Source organism: Pelophylax lessonae (assembly GCF_965119305.1).
Source record: "Pelophylax lessonae genome assembly, chromosome: 11".
Lineage (NCBI taxonomy): Eukaryota > Metazoa > Chordata > Amphibia > Anura > Ranidae > Pelophylax > Pelophylax lessonae.
The window spans coordinates 88,001,244-88,015,004 of record NC_138778.1 but is presented as its reverse complement, the minus strand read 5'-3'; the positions used below and the strand labels follow the sequence as shown (position 1 = coordinate 88,015,004).

General features: G+C 45.5%; 1 protein-coding gene across 2 annotated transcripts in view; it reads left to right on the top strand.

The window, feature by feature from the left end:
* STAC2 (SH3 and cysteine rich domain 2) overlaps positions 1-13,388 on the top strand; it is a 301,427-nt gene extending 288,039 nt beyond the window's left edge. For both annotated transcript variants that reach the window (XM_082273001.1, XM_082273000.1), the window contains one exon: positions 12,732-13,388. In XM_082273001.1, the coding sequence (XP_082129127.1) occupies positions 12,732-12,833 (102 nt within the window). In that variant the 3' untranslated portion in view covers positions 12,834-13,388. The remainder of the gene's footprint in view (positions 1-12,731) is intronic.
* Positions 13,389-13,761: the final 373 nt, after the last annotated feature.

Here is a 13,761-nt window from a genome sequence, read left to right as displayed (position 1 = left end):
AATATACCCGCACAGCCTGATTAAAACTGGGCCAAAAGAAATTCTGCATAATTCTATGGGCTGTGCGGCGGGACCCTAGATGTCCAGCTAACGGTACATCATGCCCAATTCGCAGAATCTCCTGACGGTACTTAGCAGGTACCACCAGTTGTCGATTCGGAGAAGGGGCCAAACTTTTCTGGGACGGTTTAGGGATCCTGTATAACCGATCCCCCACCCACTCATACCGCTCCCCATCTGGTCCTTCCTCTCTAGCATCTGCCTTAGCTCTATACTTCTGTAGGGTTGGATCTGCCCGGGTTTCCCTCCCAAACTCTTCTGGGGTATCCCAACTCAAAGGGGCCTGATCTGAGGGAATCGTCGGGGAACAAGGTCTTACCTGGGTCTCAGTAGCAGGTGGGTCGGTTCCGGCAGCGCGGGTCTGGGCACGAGTGGTCACAGCATTAACTTCATTGGGGCCCATGGGAGCATATGCAGAAACAAGGGGGGCCAAGTCATTCCCAAGAAGAACATCCGCAGGCAAGTCTTTCATAACCCCCACATTAACATGTCTAGCCCCCACTCCCCAATCCAAGTGTACTCGGACAACAGGTAGGCGAAAAACAGCACCCCCTGCTACCCTCACAGCCACAGCGTCTCCGGTGTGTTGATGTTCAGACACCAAATCTTTCTGCAGCAAAGTCATAGTGGCACCAGTGTCTCGTAACCCGCTGACTTCCCTTCCGTTCAGCTTAACCATCTGCCGGTGCTGCTGCCTGTTGTCTTGATGAGCGGCTTGGACCGGGTCTGCTTCATGGAGGACGCCCCAACATTCCTCCTGCTCAATGCAGTGAGCAGCAGGCGGGGAATTGCGTGGATTTCCGCCGGCTGGCCGTCTCCATGACTGTGCATGGTTGGCTGTGTTCAACGGGCACTCCGGCCTTTTGTGCCCAAGCTGTTTGCATCCAAAGCACCGGATGGGTTGCAAATAATCCCTGGAGTTAAAACGGGGTGGCTGGGCATAGCTGTTGGTTGCAGGCAAAGCCGGGGTGCGGTGTGCTGGAGCCTGGTAAATAGTAGTACTGGTGGGTGTTGCTTGTCGGTACTCCACCCTGGCAGGGGCTTTGGGCACATTATCATCTAGCTTACGAGCGTCAGTATATTCATCTGCCAATCGAGCGGCTTCCGGGAAAGTGGAGGGTTTACGGTCCCGGACCCATTCTCTGACCCCGGCAGGTAACTTGTTGAAGCAATGTTCCAACAAAAACACTTGTAAGATCTCCTCCCCAGATACAGCTTGGCATCCTGCCATCCAGTGGGTTGCTGCACGGTGTACTCTGCATGCCCACTCCATATAGGAGTCACTCACTTGCTTGGGGGTCTCTCTGAACCTCCGCCGGTATACTTTAACGGCCTGGTAATCTATAATTTCCTCCTCCGGGATGGCCCGAAAAGCATCACTGGCCCGGCCGGACAATTTCCCAGAGAGGATGGTGACCCATTCGTCCGTGGGCACCCTGTGTAAGGTACACTGCCTTTCAAAGTCTGCCAAGAATCCATCAATCTCCTCCTCAGATTCCACAAAAGTTTTAAACGCAGCAAAAGGTACCTTCTTTCTTCCCACATTATTATGGGGTACATCCGCTGCTGCCGCTCCTCTTCCTTGCAGTTGGGCTGTTAGCGCTGCTTGCACTCGTTCCACAATGTCAGCTGTAGGGTTGGGGCCAAAATGTTCCAGCCTTATTTGCACTGCCCGGTTAAATTGTATTTCCTCGGGTGTTAAATCCAAGATGCCGGTCACATTAGCTCTCTCCCTTTCTTGTGCTGCATCCATCTCCAACAATTGAGCAATAATCTCTCGTTTCTTTAAATTACCTGCTGGTCGTCCTCTACGTTGCAATAACTTTTTGAGGGTAATCCGTTTCAGCTCCTCATACTGCATCGGTAACTGTTCTGGGCGGTGGGACTCATCCCGTCACTTACCACCAATTGTTACGACACCCCAAAGTATGAAAGGGGTTACAGTCGTCTAGGATAATCCACTCCCGAACACCCGGACAGCTATCGACCACCCCAATGCGCCATACATGAAGCACATCAATAATTCCCCCCCCCCCCCCAAGTACGAGACAAGGCTCTGTAGTGAGGTTTGATCAAGAGTAACTCTCTTCTCTTTTATTGCAAGAAACACACACTTATATATACTTTGAGAATACCACATGAACAATGACTGTGTAATTACAGCCAGGTGAGCTCATTAACATGCTTATCAATAGTCTCAGACCCTATTAACATACTGTCCTATTTTAGACAAAAGCACTGAGTTAATCAGTAGACATTCTTTAGGAGGGGGCTGCTGGAAACAATCCCCCCCCCCCTCAATCTGCAGCTAATACACATTGAATTTGCAGACATAGTGACAACCTCTTTAAAGGAATTTGGAGCGTAGCAGCTAAAACATAGGGGAACAAAGGGGGGCTGTACGGGCCGTGGAACAGCCAAACAAACAGACGAAAGGAGGCAGCAACAATATAATACAAAGTCAGATGGTTCTGTCACAATCAGCACATCAGCCAAACCGCAGCACACCGTGTGACCCCAAAGGCTTGTATGCACTTACAGCAGGGACTGCCACTTCACTGAAAAGTGATCCATGCTCAGGTCACTTTTCAAAAGGCATTTGTCAGGCAGTGAGGAGGTGATATCACATTTCCTCCCTGCCTGTATTAACTTCCTAGATGCCAGTCCCTCCAGGTTATTCCAGTCCCTCCAGGTTATGCCAGTCCCTCCAGATTAATGGCACTTCTAAAAGGGGGGCTCCACTTAGGTGTAGAAATTCACTTTGAACATCACCTTATTTCTATTCCATTCACCTTATTGTTTGCACATCTATTACCTATAGAGAGTTATGGAAATAAGGTGACGTTCAAAGTGAATTTCTTCACCTAGTGGAGCATCCCTTTTAGAAGATTTGAGGATATTATTAAACCCAGAGACTAATGGAATTAAGCCACCATAGACAGATTGAAATGTCTGCTGAACTGGCAGGATTAGATCTCTCTATGTGTGGACTGGTTGCACAGAATTTATCAACTGGCTGCAGTACAACCAGCGTGTCTTTTTTTTGTCGATCACTGCTGGCTGTTATAGCTTCCGGCAGTGTTTATTCTGATGGCTGGGAAACCTTCACACACCAACACACGACTCTTATGGAAGTTTGGTAAATCGAATGCCAGGCTTCCCTAGCATCACACCTGTGTGGCTGCCACCAAGTCTGGACACAAGCCAGAACAGGTTCCTGGAAACACAGGAGGGTGGCCAGTAAGAGGAGAGCTGGGATATGATGTTACTTACTGTACGTTATATCCCTGCCACTCCTAAACTTGCTCCACTGCAGCACCAGGCCCACAATGCCCTTAATCTGGCCCCTGGGGGCCGGTGCACCAGCATGTGCATGCATGTGCTTTTCTCACTACTCGCAATTGACACAGGAGGAGCCTGCAGCCTGGAGAACCTGGTGGTTGTGCCCAGGGAGACAGCAGGACTTGCGTTTTTAGCCTGCTGCGCTCACTGTGACTCTCAGCTACACTGCTTGCTTGGCTTGCCCAGTGGTGTGGTGCTCACTCACCAGAGAAGGTCCAGACTTCACAAGTAGCCTTTACTCTTATGCCCCTTTCACACAGGCGGACCGTTCAGATCCGCCTGTTCGTTTTTTTGGCGGATCTGAACGGTCCCCCCATGCATTCCTATGGGGCATCGGATGGCAGCGGAGACATGTCCGCTGACACCCGATCCGATCCGTCAAATCTGGACAGATGGAAACCCTATTTTCCATCCGTCCAGCGGATCGGATGGGATCGGATGAGAATGGACAGACGGTCCGTTCCCATCCGATTTCCCCCATAGAGATGCATGGGGAACTGACAGCTGTATCTCCGCACACAGCACGGAGACACAGCTGTCCTCCTGCTGCTCAGCGGGGGATCGGCGGCTCCATCCCCCGCTGAGAAAACGGAATCCGTCCGACGGACGGATAGTGTGAAAGGGGCCTAAATCTTCCTGCAGTCTCTTTGGTCTGTGTACTGAGTGTGGGGAAGGGGCAGGCTCTCTGTCTCAATCTCTCTGGGGGCAATCAGTCTGTGAGACTGCTACACATAATTGCCCAAACATAGAGAGACTGCCCCACAGAGAGTGACCGCTTCACACTGGCCGCACAGAAAGAGACCGCTTCACACTGCCCACACAGAAAGAGACCACTTCACAATGCCCGCACAGAGTGAGACCGCTTCACACTGCCCGCACAGTGGGCTCCAGCTCCAGATTGCCTGCGCAGAGAGAGACCGGTCCACACTGTGGAGAAGTCTCTCTCTCTCTGTGCAAGTAATCTGGAGCGGTCTCCCTCTCTCTCTTTGCGAGCAATGTGGAGCGGTCTCCCTCTCTCTCTGTGCAGACAGTGTGAACCGGTCTCTCTCTCTCTCTCTGTGCAAGCAGTGTGGAGCGGTCTCTCTCACTCTCTGTACGGTAATGTGGAGCAGTCTCCCTCTCTCTCTCTCTCTCTCTCTCTCTGTATGGGCAATGTGGAGCAGTCTCCCCCTCTCTCTCTCTCTGTATGGGAAATGTGGAGCAGTCTCCCTCTCTCTCTCTCTGTGGGCAACGTGGTGCAGATGGATGGTGAGTTGATTCGGTGGTTCAATGGGCCACTTGACTGGACTTGCCCCCCAGGCCTAAGGCTGCCAGCCCTCCCCTGTCCTCTGCACTCTGCGTCACTTACTACTGATCTCTACACTCTGCGTCACTTACTACTGACTACTGACCAGTGAATGCTGCACCACTTACTACTCACCTCTGCACTCTGTGTCAGTTACTACTGACCACTTAATGCTGCACTATTTACTACTCACCTCTGCCTTCTGCATCACTTACTACTGATCTCTCCCTCACTTACTAATGACCACTGAACACTGCATCATTTACTAATGACCACTGAACGCTGCATCACTTACTATTGACCACTGAACTCTGCACCACTTGTCACTGATCTCTGCAGTCTGCGGGGCTTACTACTGATCTCTGCATCAATTATTACTGACCACTAAACACTGCATCACTGCTGAACACTGAACCACTTACTACACACCTCTGCATTCTGCGTCACTTACTACTGACCACTGAAAGCTGCATCACTTACTACTGACCAATGAACGCTGCACCACTTACTACTGATCACTGAACTCTGCACCACTTACTACTCACCTCTGCATTCTGTGTCACTTACTACTGACCACTGAAAGCTGCATCACTTACTACTGACCAATGAACGCTGCACCACTTACTACTGATCACTGAACTCTGCACCACTTACTACTCACCTCCGCATTCTGCATCACTTACTACTGATTTTTGCACTCTGCGTCACTTACTAATGACCACTGAATGATGCTTCACTTACTAATGACCACTGAATGATGCTTCACTTACTAATGACCACTGAAAGATGCTTCACTTACTAATGACCACTGACTGACTAGGGATCGATCGATTATCGGCAAGGCCGATATATCGAGGGCCGATATTGACTTTTGCCGATATATCTGTATCGGCCCCGGAACTGGCTGATATTGCCGATATCCCAAATATTGAGTGAGAATGCTGGAAGTTAGGGAGCGCTAATGCCGCTATGCCGTTTACCATCAGGTGTTTGTGACTGATTTCATCAATACAATTATTACCAGAAGCACTCCCTAACTTCCAGCCTTCTCACTGATCTGACTCTGCACCCAGGAGTCCCCATCGGAGCTGCTGAGGTTATACACAGGCTTTTCATCTACTGGTTGTTTGGGCGCCCTGTCTCTCTTTGTCTGTAAAAGTACCTGTCAAGTAATAAAAATAAAAAATACATTTTTTTTTAAATGTATGCATTGGTAACGAAAAACCGATATCGGTCAATTACTACTACTGACCACTGAACACTGAACCACTGACTACTCACCATTGCATTCTGCGTCACTTATCTACTGAGTATCTACTGATCCCTGCATTCTGTGTCACTTACTAATGATCATTGACCACTGAATGCTGCTTCACTTGCTAATGACCACTGAACGCTGCATCACTTACTACTGAAGACTGAAAGCTGCACCACTGACTACTCACCTCTGCATTATGCGTCACTTATCTACTGATTATCTACTGATCTCTGCTTTCTGTGTCACTTACTAATGACCATTGACCACTGAATGCTGCTTCACTTGCTAATGACCACTGAACGCTGCATCACTTACTGCTGAACGCTGCACCACTTACTGCTGAACGCTGCACCACTTACTACTTGCATTCTGCGTCACTTACTACTGATCTCTGCACTCTGTGTCACTTACTAATGATCACTGAACGCTGCCTCACTTACTAGTGACCACTGAACGCTCCATCACTTACTAGTGACCAATGAACGCTGCACCCCTTACTACTCACCTCTGCACTCTGATTCCCTTACTACTGATCTTTGCACTCTGCGTCACTTACCAATGACCACTGAAAGCTCATTAGTAAGACCTCATCTGGAATATGCAGTTCAGTTTTGAGCACCAGTTCTCAAAAAGGATATCGGGGAAGTGGAGAAAGTTAAGAGAAGAGCAGCCAAACTGATAAGAGGCATGGAGGAGCTCAGCTATGAGAAAAGATTAGAGGAACTGAATTTATTCTCTCTTGAGAAGAGGAGATTAAGGGGGGATATGATCAACATGTATAAATACATAAGGGGTCCATATAGTGAACTTGATGTTGAGCTTTTCAGTTTAAGGTAATCACAGAGGACAAGGGGGAACTCTTTACGTCTAGAGGAAAACAGATTTAGTCTCCAAATACGGAAAGGTTTCTTAACCGCTGTGAAAATGGGGAATAGACTACCTTGAGAGGTGGTTCTGGCTAGCTCACTAGATTGCTTTAAGAAAAGCCTGGATTCTTTCCAGGGTGTACATAATATAAGTGGGTACTAACATTTATAGGTAAAGTTGATCCAGGGAATATCCGATTGCCTCTCGGGGATCAGGAAGGATTTTTTTCCCTGCTGTAGCAAATTGGATCATGCTTTGCTGGGTTTTTTCACCTTCCTCTGGATCAACTGCGGGTATAGGATTGTGTATATGAGATTGTATGGTTTGGTTTTCTTTACTGGTTTTTGTTTTTTATTGGTTTAGCCAGATGGACTTGTGTCTTTTTTCAACCTAACTATGTAACTATGAATAGCTCACTCTCTAACTCATTAATTCAAAACATACAATACAAAAAATTTTGTATTCTTTTCACAAAATACAAGATGTTCTGTGAATGAACGAGATATGTTTATCTGTCTATCTTCTCCCCTTATCCATTTACTGAATGTCTTGTATTCTGTGAAAATCGACAAGGGCAGAGAGCAAGCAACCTTCTGTCATCACTATTGTAGAGCCAAGACTGTAAGTTTCAGCTCCTGAAGTTTGACTCTTACAGAAGTTCATGGGATAAATGACACAGAATTTTAACTAATACAGGAGCATCCATACATGGGACATTATTGAGTTCTTTTACTTTTTCCTGCAATTTGGGACTGCAAAGTCACATGACAAGTCACATTCCATGATGTCCAATGAGTACTGTTTATATCTGTGCGACTTCAAGTTGCAACAACTTCAAAGTAGTACCTGCACTACTTTCGTCCGACTTTGATGCATTTTGAGGTCCAAAGACATAGGTCCAAGTCCTTTGGGGTCCAAAGACTAATTCTCAATTTCAACTAGTGCTACTTGTCATGCGACTTTGGACACACAAAGTCGTATTTAAAAGTCACAGCCCATTGATTTTAATAACACCTGTTCCCATCTATGTGACTTAGAAAATCAGCGACCTTGAAAAGGTACCTGCACTACTATGATGCAACTTTTGATGCGACTTTGATCCAGAGAGTGTAAAGTTGGATCAAATTTGCACTCCAAAGTTGCACTCAAGCCTAGTGGCTATGTTTCCACTAGTGCGACTCTTACGTTGTGCGATTTAGAGTGCGACTTTGAGTGTAGCTTTAGTCCAACTCTACACTCTCTGGATCAAAGTCGCATCAAGGTACACATGAAGGTAGTTTAGGCACCTTTTCAATGTCGCTGAAAGTGACATATATGGGAACGGGTGCCATTGAAATCAATGGGCTGTGACTTGTCACACAAAATAATGCAAAATAATGTGTCTAAAGTTGCATGACAAGTTGCACTAGTAGAAACGGAGCCTAAAACTCATTACTTACATGTAATGAGGAATAGAAATGGATCTGTATCCTTGTAAACTTTCACAAATCTTCTTTTGTACCTTGCTTCTTTCCTATATTGTGCCGGTCACGTGACCCCCCCCCCCCCCCCTCTCTCTCTCAGGAGATGCTGCTAGCATAAACAAGGCTATGAAGACAGGAGGAGATCATGTGAAGGAGAGTAGGGATGGGGGTGGGCTGGGCAGGTCTAGGCATTGCTGTCTAAGAAAGACGACAACCTTATCAGGAAATGAAAGGCATCTTATCAAATTCAGATAACAGGAAATAGTGTTGTGGTGAAGAACAGGAAGAAGCTGTTTGTCCAGCTTAGACAAGACTTTCTACGCTACCCAAGCAGCTAGGCAGAAAATGAATAATATCAAAGATAAAGATATTTAACATACTATTATTAGGAAACATTTCATTTTTGACTGGAGTTTCCTTTTAAGGTAAAAACCTTCTGCCTTTAGAACCACTTTAAATATTATAATAATATAATTATAGGTTATTGATTTTCATTTTTGCATAAAATGTTTTCATGAAAATTTAGGATTGGAATCATTATTTCTTTGTATGGAATGAATACCTAAGGTTTTTTGTTTTTTTTTTTCCTTAGTGTTTTTACACAAGATTCACACAGCTTTCACCCAAGAGTCAGATTTTTCTAACTGGATTTATTTGGAAAGATGTGCAAATCCTGGGAAAAAGCTTTGTGAATCTTTTGTGAAACATTTATAATTATTGGGGCAAATGTATATGTAGCACTACCCCTAGAGGACTGCTAGATATAACACTTTCTGGATTCCCCTAGGTCAGTGGTTCTCAATTCCGGTCCTCGGGACCCACTAACAGGCCAGATTTTAAGTATTACCTTGGGGGTTGCAGACTAGAATACTGCAATCACTGAGCAGCAAATGAGATCACCTGTGATGTAATTTAGTTATCTTGCAAACCTGGCCTGTTGGTGGGTCCCGAGGACCGGAGTTGAGAACCACTGCCCTAGGTTACCTGTAGCAACTGCTTGCAGAAACTTATCACTTTAAGTTCTTGGCTCAGTCAATGATCAGTCCAGGGGATGTTGTTTTGTAGTTTTATTTAGAACTGGGATAGGAGAAGGGATGAGTGGGATACTCTAACTAGTAACTATTCACAGAATTGAGGAATGAGGACATCTGACTTGAGGATGCAGCAAGGCCGCTGCTTCACTCTGCTACTGGAATGAAGGTAATTTAAGTGTTCCTGCTTGTAATTATCTTCAGGGTTCTAACTTGGCACCCCATTTCTCTCTCACTGTGTGTGCTGACACCCATCCACTGACTCCTACACTCTGGAGTGGTCCCCTTCCTACGCAGATCCCCTGCAAGTTCCTCTGTACTCACGGACACTGTTTTTCCGGAGTCACCGATGCCCCCAACTACACCAGTCAGCTTCTCTTGGACCGCCGGATTCAGCCACACACTCTGGTTCACCAGGCCGACCGCCTGTGACCACCATCCAGTGCTGCAGAGGAGGAGACAGCCGTCACCCTCCTTCTGGGACCTGGCTTCCCGCCCAAAGACCCCGAGCACATGTGTCCTTGGCTTTATATATTCTGCCCCATAATGCACCGAGACAGCCAGTCTGTGCCAATCTCTGTTGCAGTAACAAAGCCTGTGTGTCACTGGGTGGGTTTCCTCCACTGTCCAATGTGCCTCCCCATTGGACACAGTGGGGACACTCCCTCAGCCCAGTTAAATCACACACTGGACAATTGGAGCAGGTCTAACTAAGAAATCCTGCTCCCTGCTCTTCCTACCTAGCACCTACCTAGCACCTATCTAGGAGGATGCTACATATAAAGCAGTGAATCTGATATTCACCAAACATTCAATTTAGGCTATTCTTCCAGGTCCATGTGACAGTGATTTATTTACCACCAGTAAATGTTTGTTTAATATCCCTGTTGATGTTTTAAATGGCCCAAGAATGTGAAAAGCCCTACAGTATTTTTTCATTAATTGTTTGTTATCTCTATCACCAATATCGCAAATATTTTGCTGTCATTAATAGATACATAGAGGCACATAGTTGGTAAGGTTGAAAAAAAAAACACTGGTCCATCCAGTTTAACAAATACAAAGTATACAATATGTGTGGGTGTGTTTATGTTGCTAACTTCCATATCCTTGTGTTCACTGAGAAACACATCTAAGACCCCATTCAGACTAGCGCGACTTGTCAGCCTGACAAGTCGCGCTCGGTCGCTCGCCATTGATTAGCACAGGACCCGTTCTAATAGGAGCGACACAAGTCGCTCCGACTTAGAAAAAGGGTCCTGTACTACTTTGGGGCGACCTGGGAGCGACTTGCATAGACTTCCATTATGTGAAGTCCCTGCAAGTCGCGCCGAAAACGCGGGACACGCCCCTCGAAGTCGGATCGTGCCAGTCTGAATGGGCTGTAAAGGTTTTTACACCACCAACCTTGGAAAGGAGTCCCACATACTTACCCTATGCAGATTAAATGGCTTCTCATCCAACTTTATTGTGTGGCTGCAGGTCTCCCAGTGATACAGTTACCATTTAAATATTTGTATATTGCGATAATATCCCCTTTAACTGCCTCTTTTTCTGGGAGAATAGTTTCATTTTTGTTGTCGTTCTTCATACCTGAGGTCCCTACCAAAGTTATGCTTTTGTCAATTATGTTAATTCAGTCTAGTCTGTGCTATGCCAGAAAACACAACAGAAAAATCTAGTTATGTACAACCATGGCCAAAAGTTTTGAGAGTGACACAAATATTAATTTTCACAAAGTCTGCTGCCTCAGTTTTTTTGATGGCAATTTGCATATACTCCAGAATGTTATGAAGAGTGATCAGACGAATTGCAATTAATTGCAAACTTCCTCTTTTTCATGAAATTGAACTTAATCCGATAAAAAATATTTCCACTGCATTTGTGAAGAAGGCTTCAGGGCTCCCAAGAAAGTCCAGCAAGCACCAGGACTACCTCCCACAGTTTATTCAGCCACAAACTCCCACTTTTCCATGAAATTGAACTTAATCCAAAATAAAATATTTCCACTGCATTTGTGAAGAAGGCTTCAGGGCTCCCAAGAAAGTCCAGCAAGCGCCAGGACTACCTCCCACAGTTGATTCAGCTGCAGGATCTGGGCACCACTAGTGCAGAGTTTGCGGTGAGCCTGCATTCCTGAGCAAGCTCTGCACTAGTGGTGCCCCAATCCCGCAGCTGAATCAACTGTGGGACCACCTCCCACAGTTGCGGGATCGGGGCACCACTAGTGCAGAGCTTGCTCAGGAATGCAGGCTCTTTTCGAGGATGGCTTGGTTTTAGGAAGGGCAGCAAAGAAGCCACTTCTCTCCAGGAAAAACATCAGGGACAGACTGATTTTCTGCAAAAGGTACAGGGATTGGACTGCTGAAGACTGGGGTAAAGTAATTTTCGCTGATAAATCCCCTTTCCATTTGTTTGGGGCATCCGTTAAAAACCTTGTCCGGAGAAGAAAAGGTGAGCGCTCCCATCAGTCCTGTGTCACGCCAACAGTAAAGCATCCTAAAACCATTCATGTATGGGGTTGCTTCTCAGCCAAGGGAGTGGGCTCACTCACAATTTTGCCTGAGAACCCAACCATGAATAAAGAATGGTACAAAATCATCCCCTGAGAGCAACTTCTCCCAACCATCCAAGAACAGTTTGGTGAGGAACAATGCCTTTTCAAGCATGATGGAGTACCTTGCCATAAGGCAAAAATGATAGCTAAGTGGCTTGGGGAACTAAACATCAAAATTTTGGGTCCATGGCCAGGAAACACCACAGACCTTAATCCCATTGAGAACTTGTGATCAATCCTCAAGAGGGAGGTGAACAAAAAGCCCCCCACAAATTCTGACAAACTCCAAGCATTGATTATCCATCAGTCAGAATGTAGCTGAGAAGTTGATTGACAGCATGCCAGGGTGAATTGCAGAGGTCTTGAAAAAGAAGGGTCAAAACTGCAAAGATTGACTCTTTGCATAAACTTTATGTCATTGTCAATAAAAGCCTTTGACACTTATGAAATGCTCGTAATTATACTTCAGTATACCATCGTAAGATTTGACAAAAAGATCTAAAAGCACTGAAGCAGCAGGCTTTGTGAAAAAGTAATATTTGTGTTATTCTTAAACTTTTGGCTGTAGTTTATACACCACAAATATTCACAATTGGTGAAGACTGTTAGAAGTTCAATTTAAACTATAATTCATTTTTGATTTTTACCGACAGAAGGAAAACATTGAAAAGTAATAAAAGCAATTAAACTGGTAAAAAGTGCAGTGTCATTTAATGTGAATTTGTCTTTCAAATAATACCGAGCATCATACTTTAAGTGACAATCAGTTTCTTCTCAAACGTCTCCTTATGCTCTTCTTCACCTACAATATGAATAAAGACTGTGTCACTAAACCTCCTTAACAACTTCTAATCTTCTTTATCCTCAGGTCTGTGTGGGAGTTGAAAAGCCAGATTCCGAAGGCCTCATTAGAGTGTCCAGTGGAAAGAAAAGAGGCTTGGTGCCTCAGGACTGTCTGGTCGAGATCTGAGTGGGCGTTCTTCCTGTAGCACAGAAATTGCTGCTCCCTGACTGAGCTCACAAACTCCGTGTAAAAAGCAATAAGACATTCAGGGCGCTCTAATAAAACTGTGTGGGATGATAACAATGGGATAACCCACCTTCTGCCTTGGCAACACTGACAGAACCTTTACATGCTGCATCGAGCCTCTTCCACGGTGTATATAGATGAAGTATATAAATGCGTACTTTGCAATATGTCCACACTAGGTGTCTGGGACATCACTAATCAGGGCCATCTCTTCAGGGAAAGTCACTCAGTGACCCTATGGCAGGGCTTTGATGTATTCAATCATGGACCTCAATTAGCCTAACCCTGCCTATGTGCAGCTTGCTGCTGAGCAGTACCCCTCAGCACAAGGCGACTAGGGTTCAGTCACAATCACCTTTGGCTCTGTCATCTCCTCTTTTTAGAATTAAACACGATAAATATATTAATATTTGTATACTTCTTTAAATGAGGAGTCACAAGTAAAGTAAATTTAGGGTGCAGATTCAACATTAGATGTGTTGCTAGTAGGGCTTTTGATGCACACTGAGTACATTTTTAATGGAACAGATATGAAATATTAATTTTGACATGTCTTTCACTAAACCTGTGATCTCATACCTTCAGAAGATAAACAAGCAGAGAGCAACGTGTAAACCAAGGAAAGCACAGGGTGATGCAGCATAGGTTGATGTTGACAATGCCAAGTATTATGTCCCCCATGTCCCTATTATGTCAGTTATGATTTTTAAATTGGAAAGATGACAGGGGATAGTGCAGAGGACTAACTAAACAGATATGTGTGGAAGGCTTGTGGGGAACATTTAGGGTTGGATTCAATACAGGAAAATAGACTATACACTTTACATGGGCAGTTGTACTCATTTTTCCCAGAGCTTAGTAAATGTGG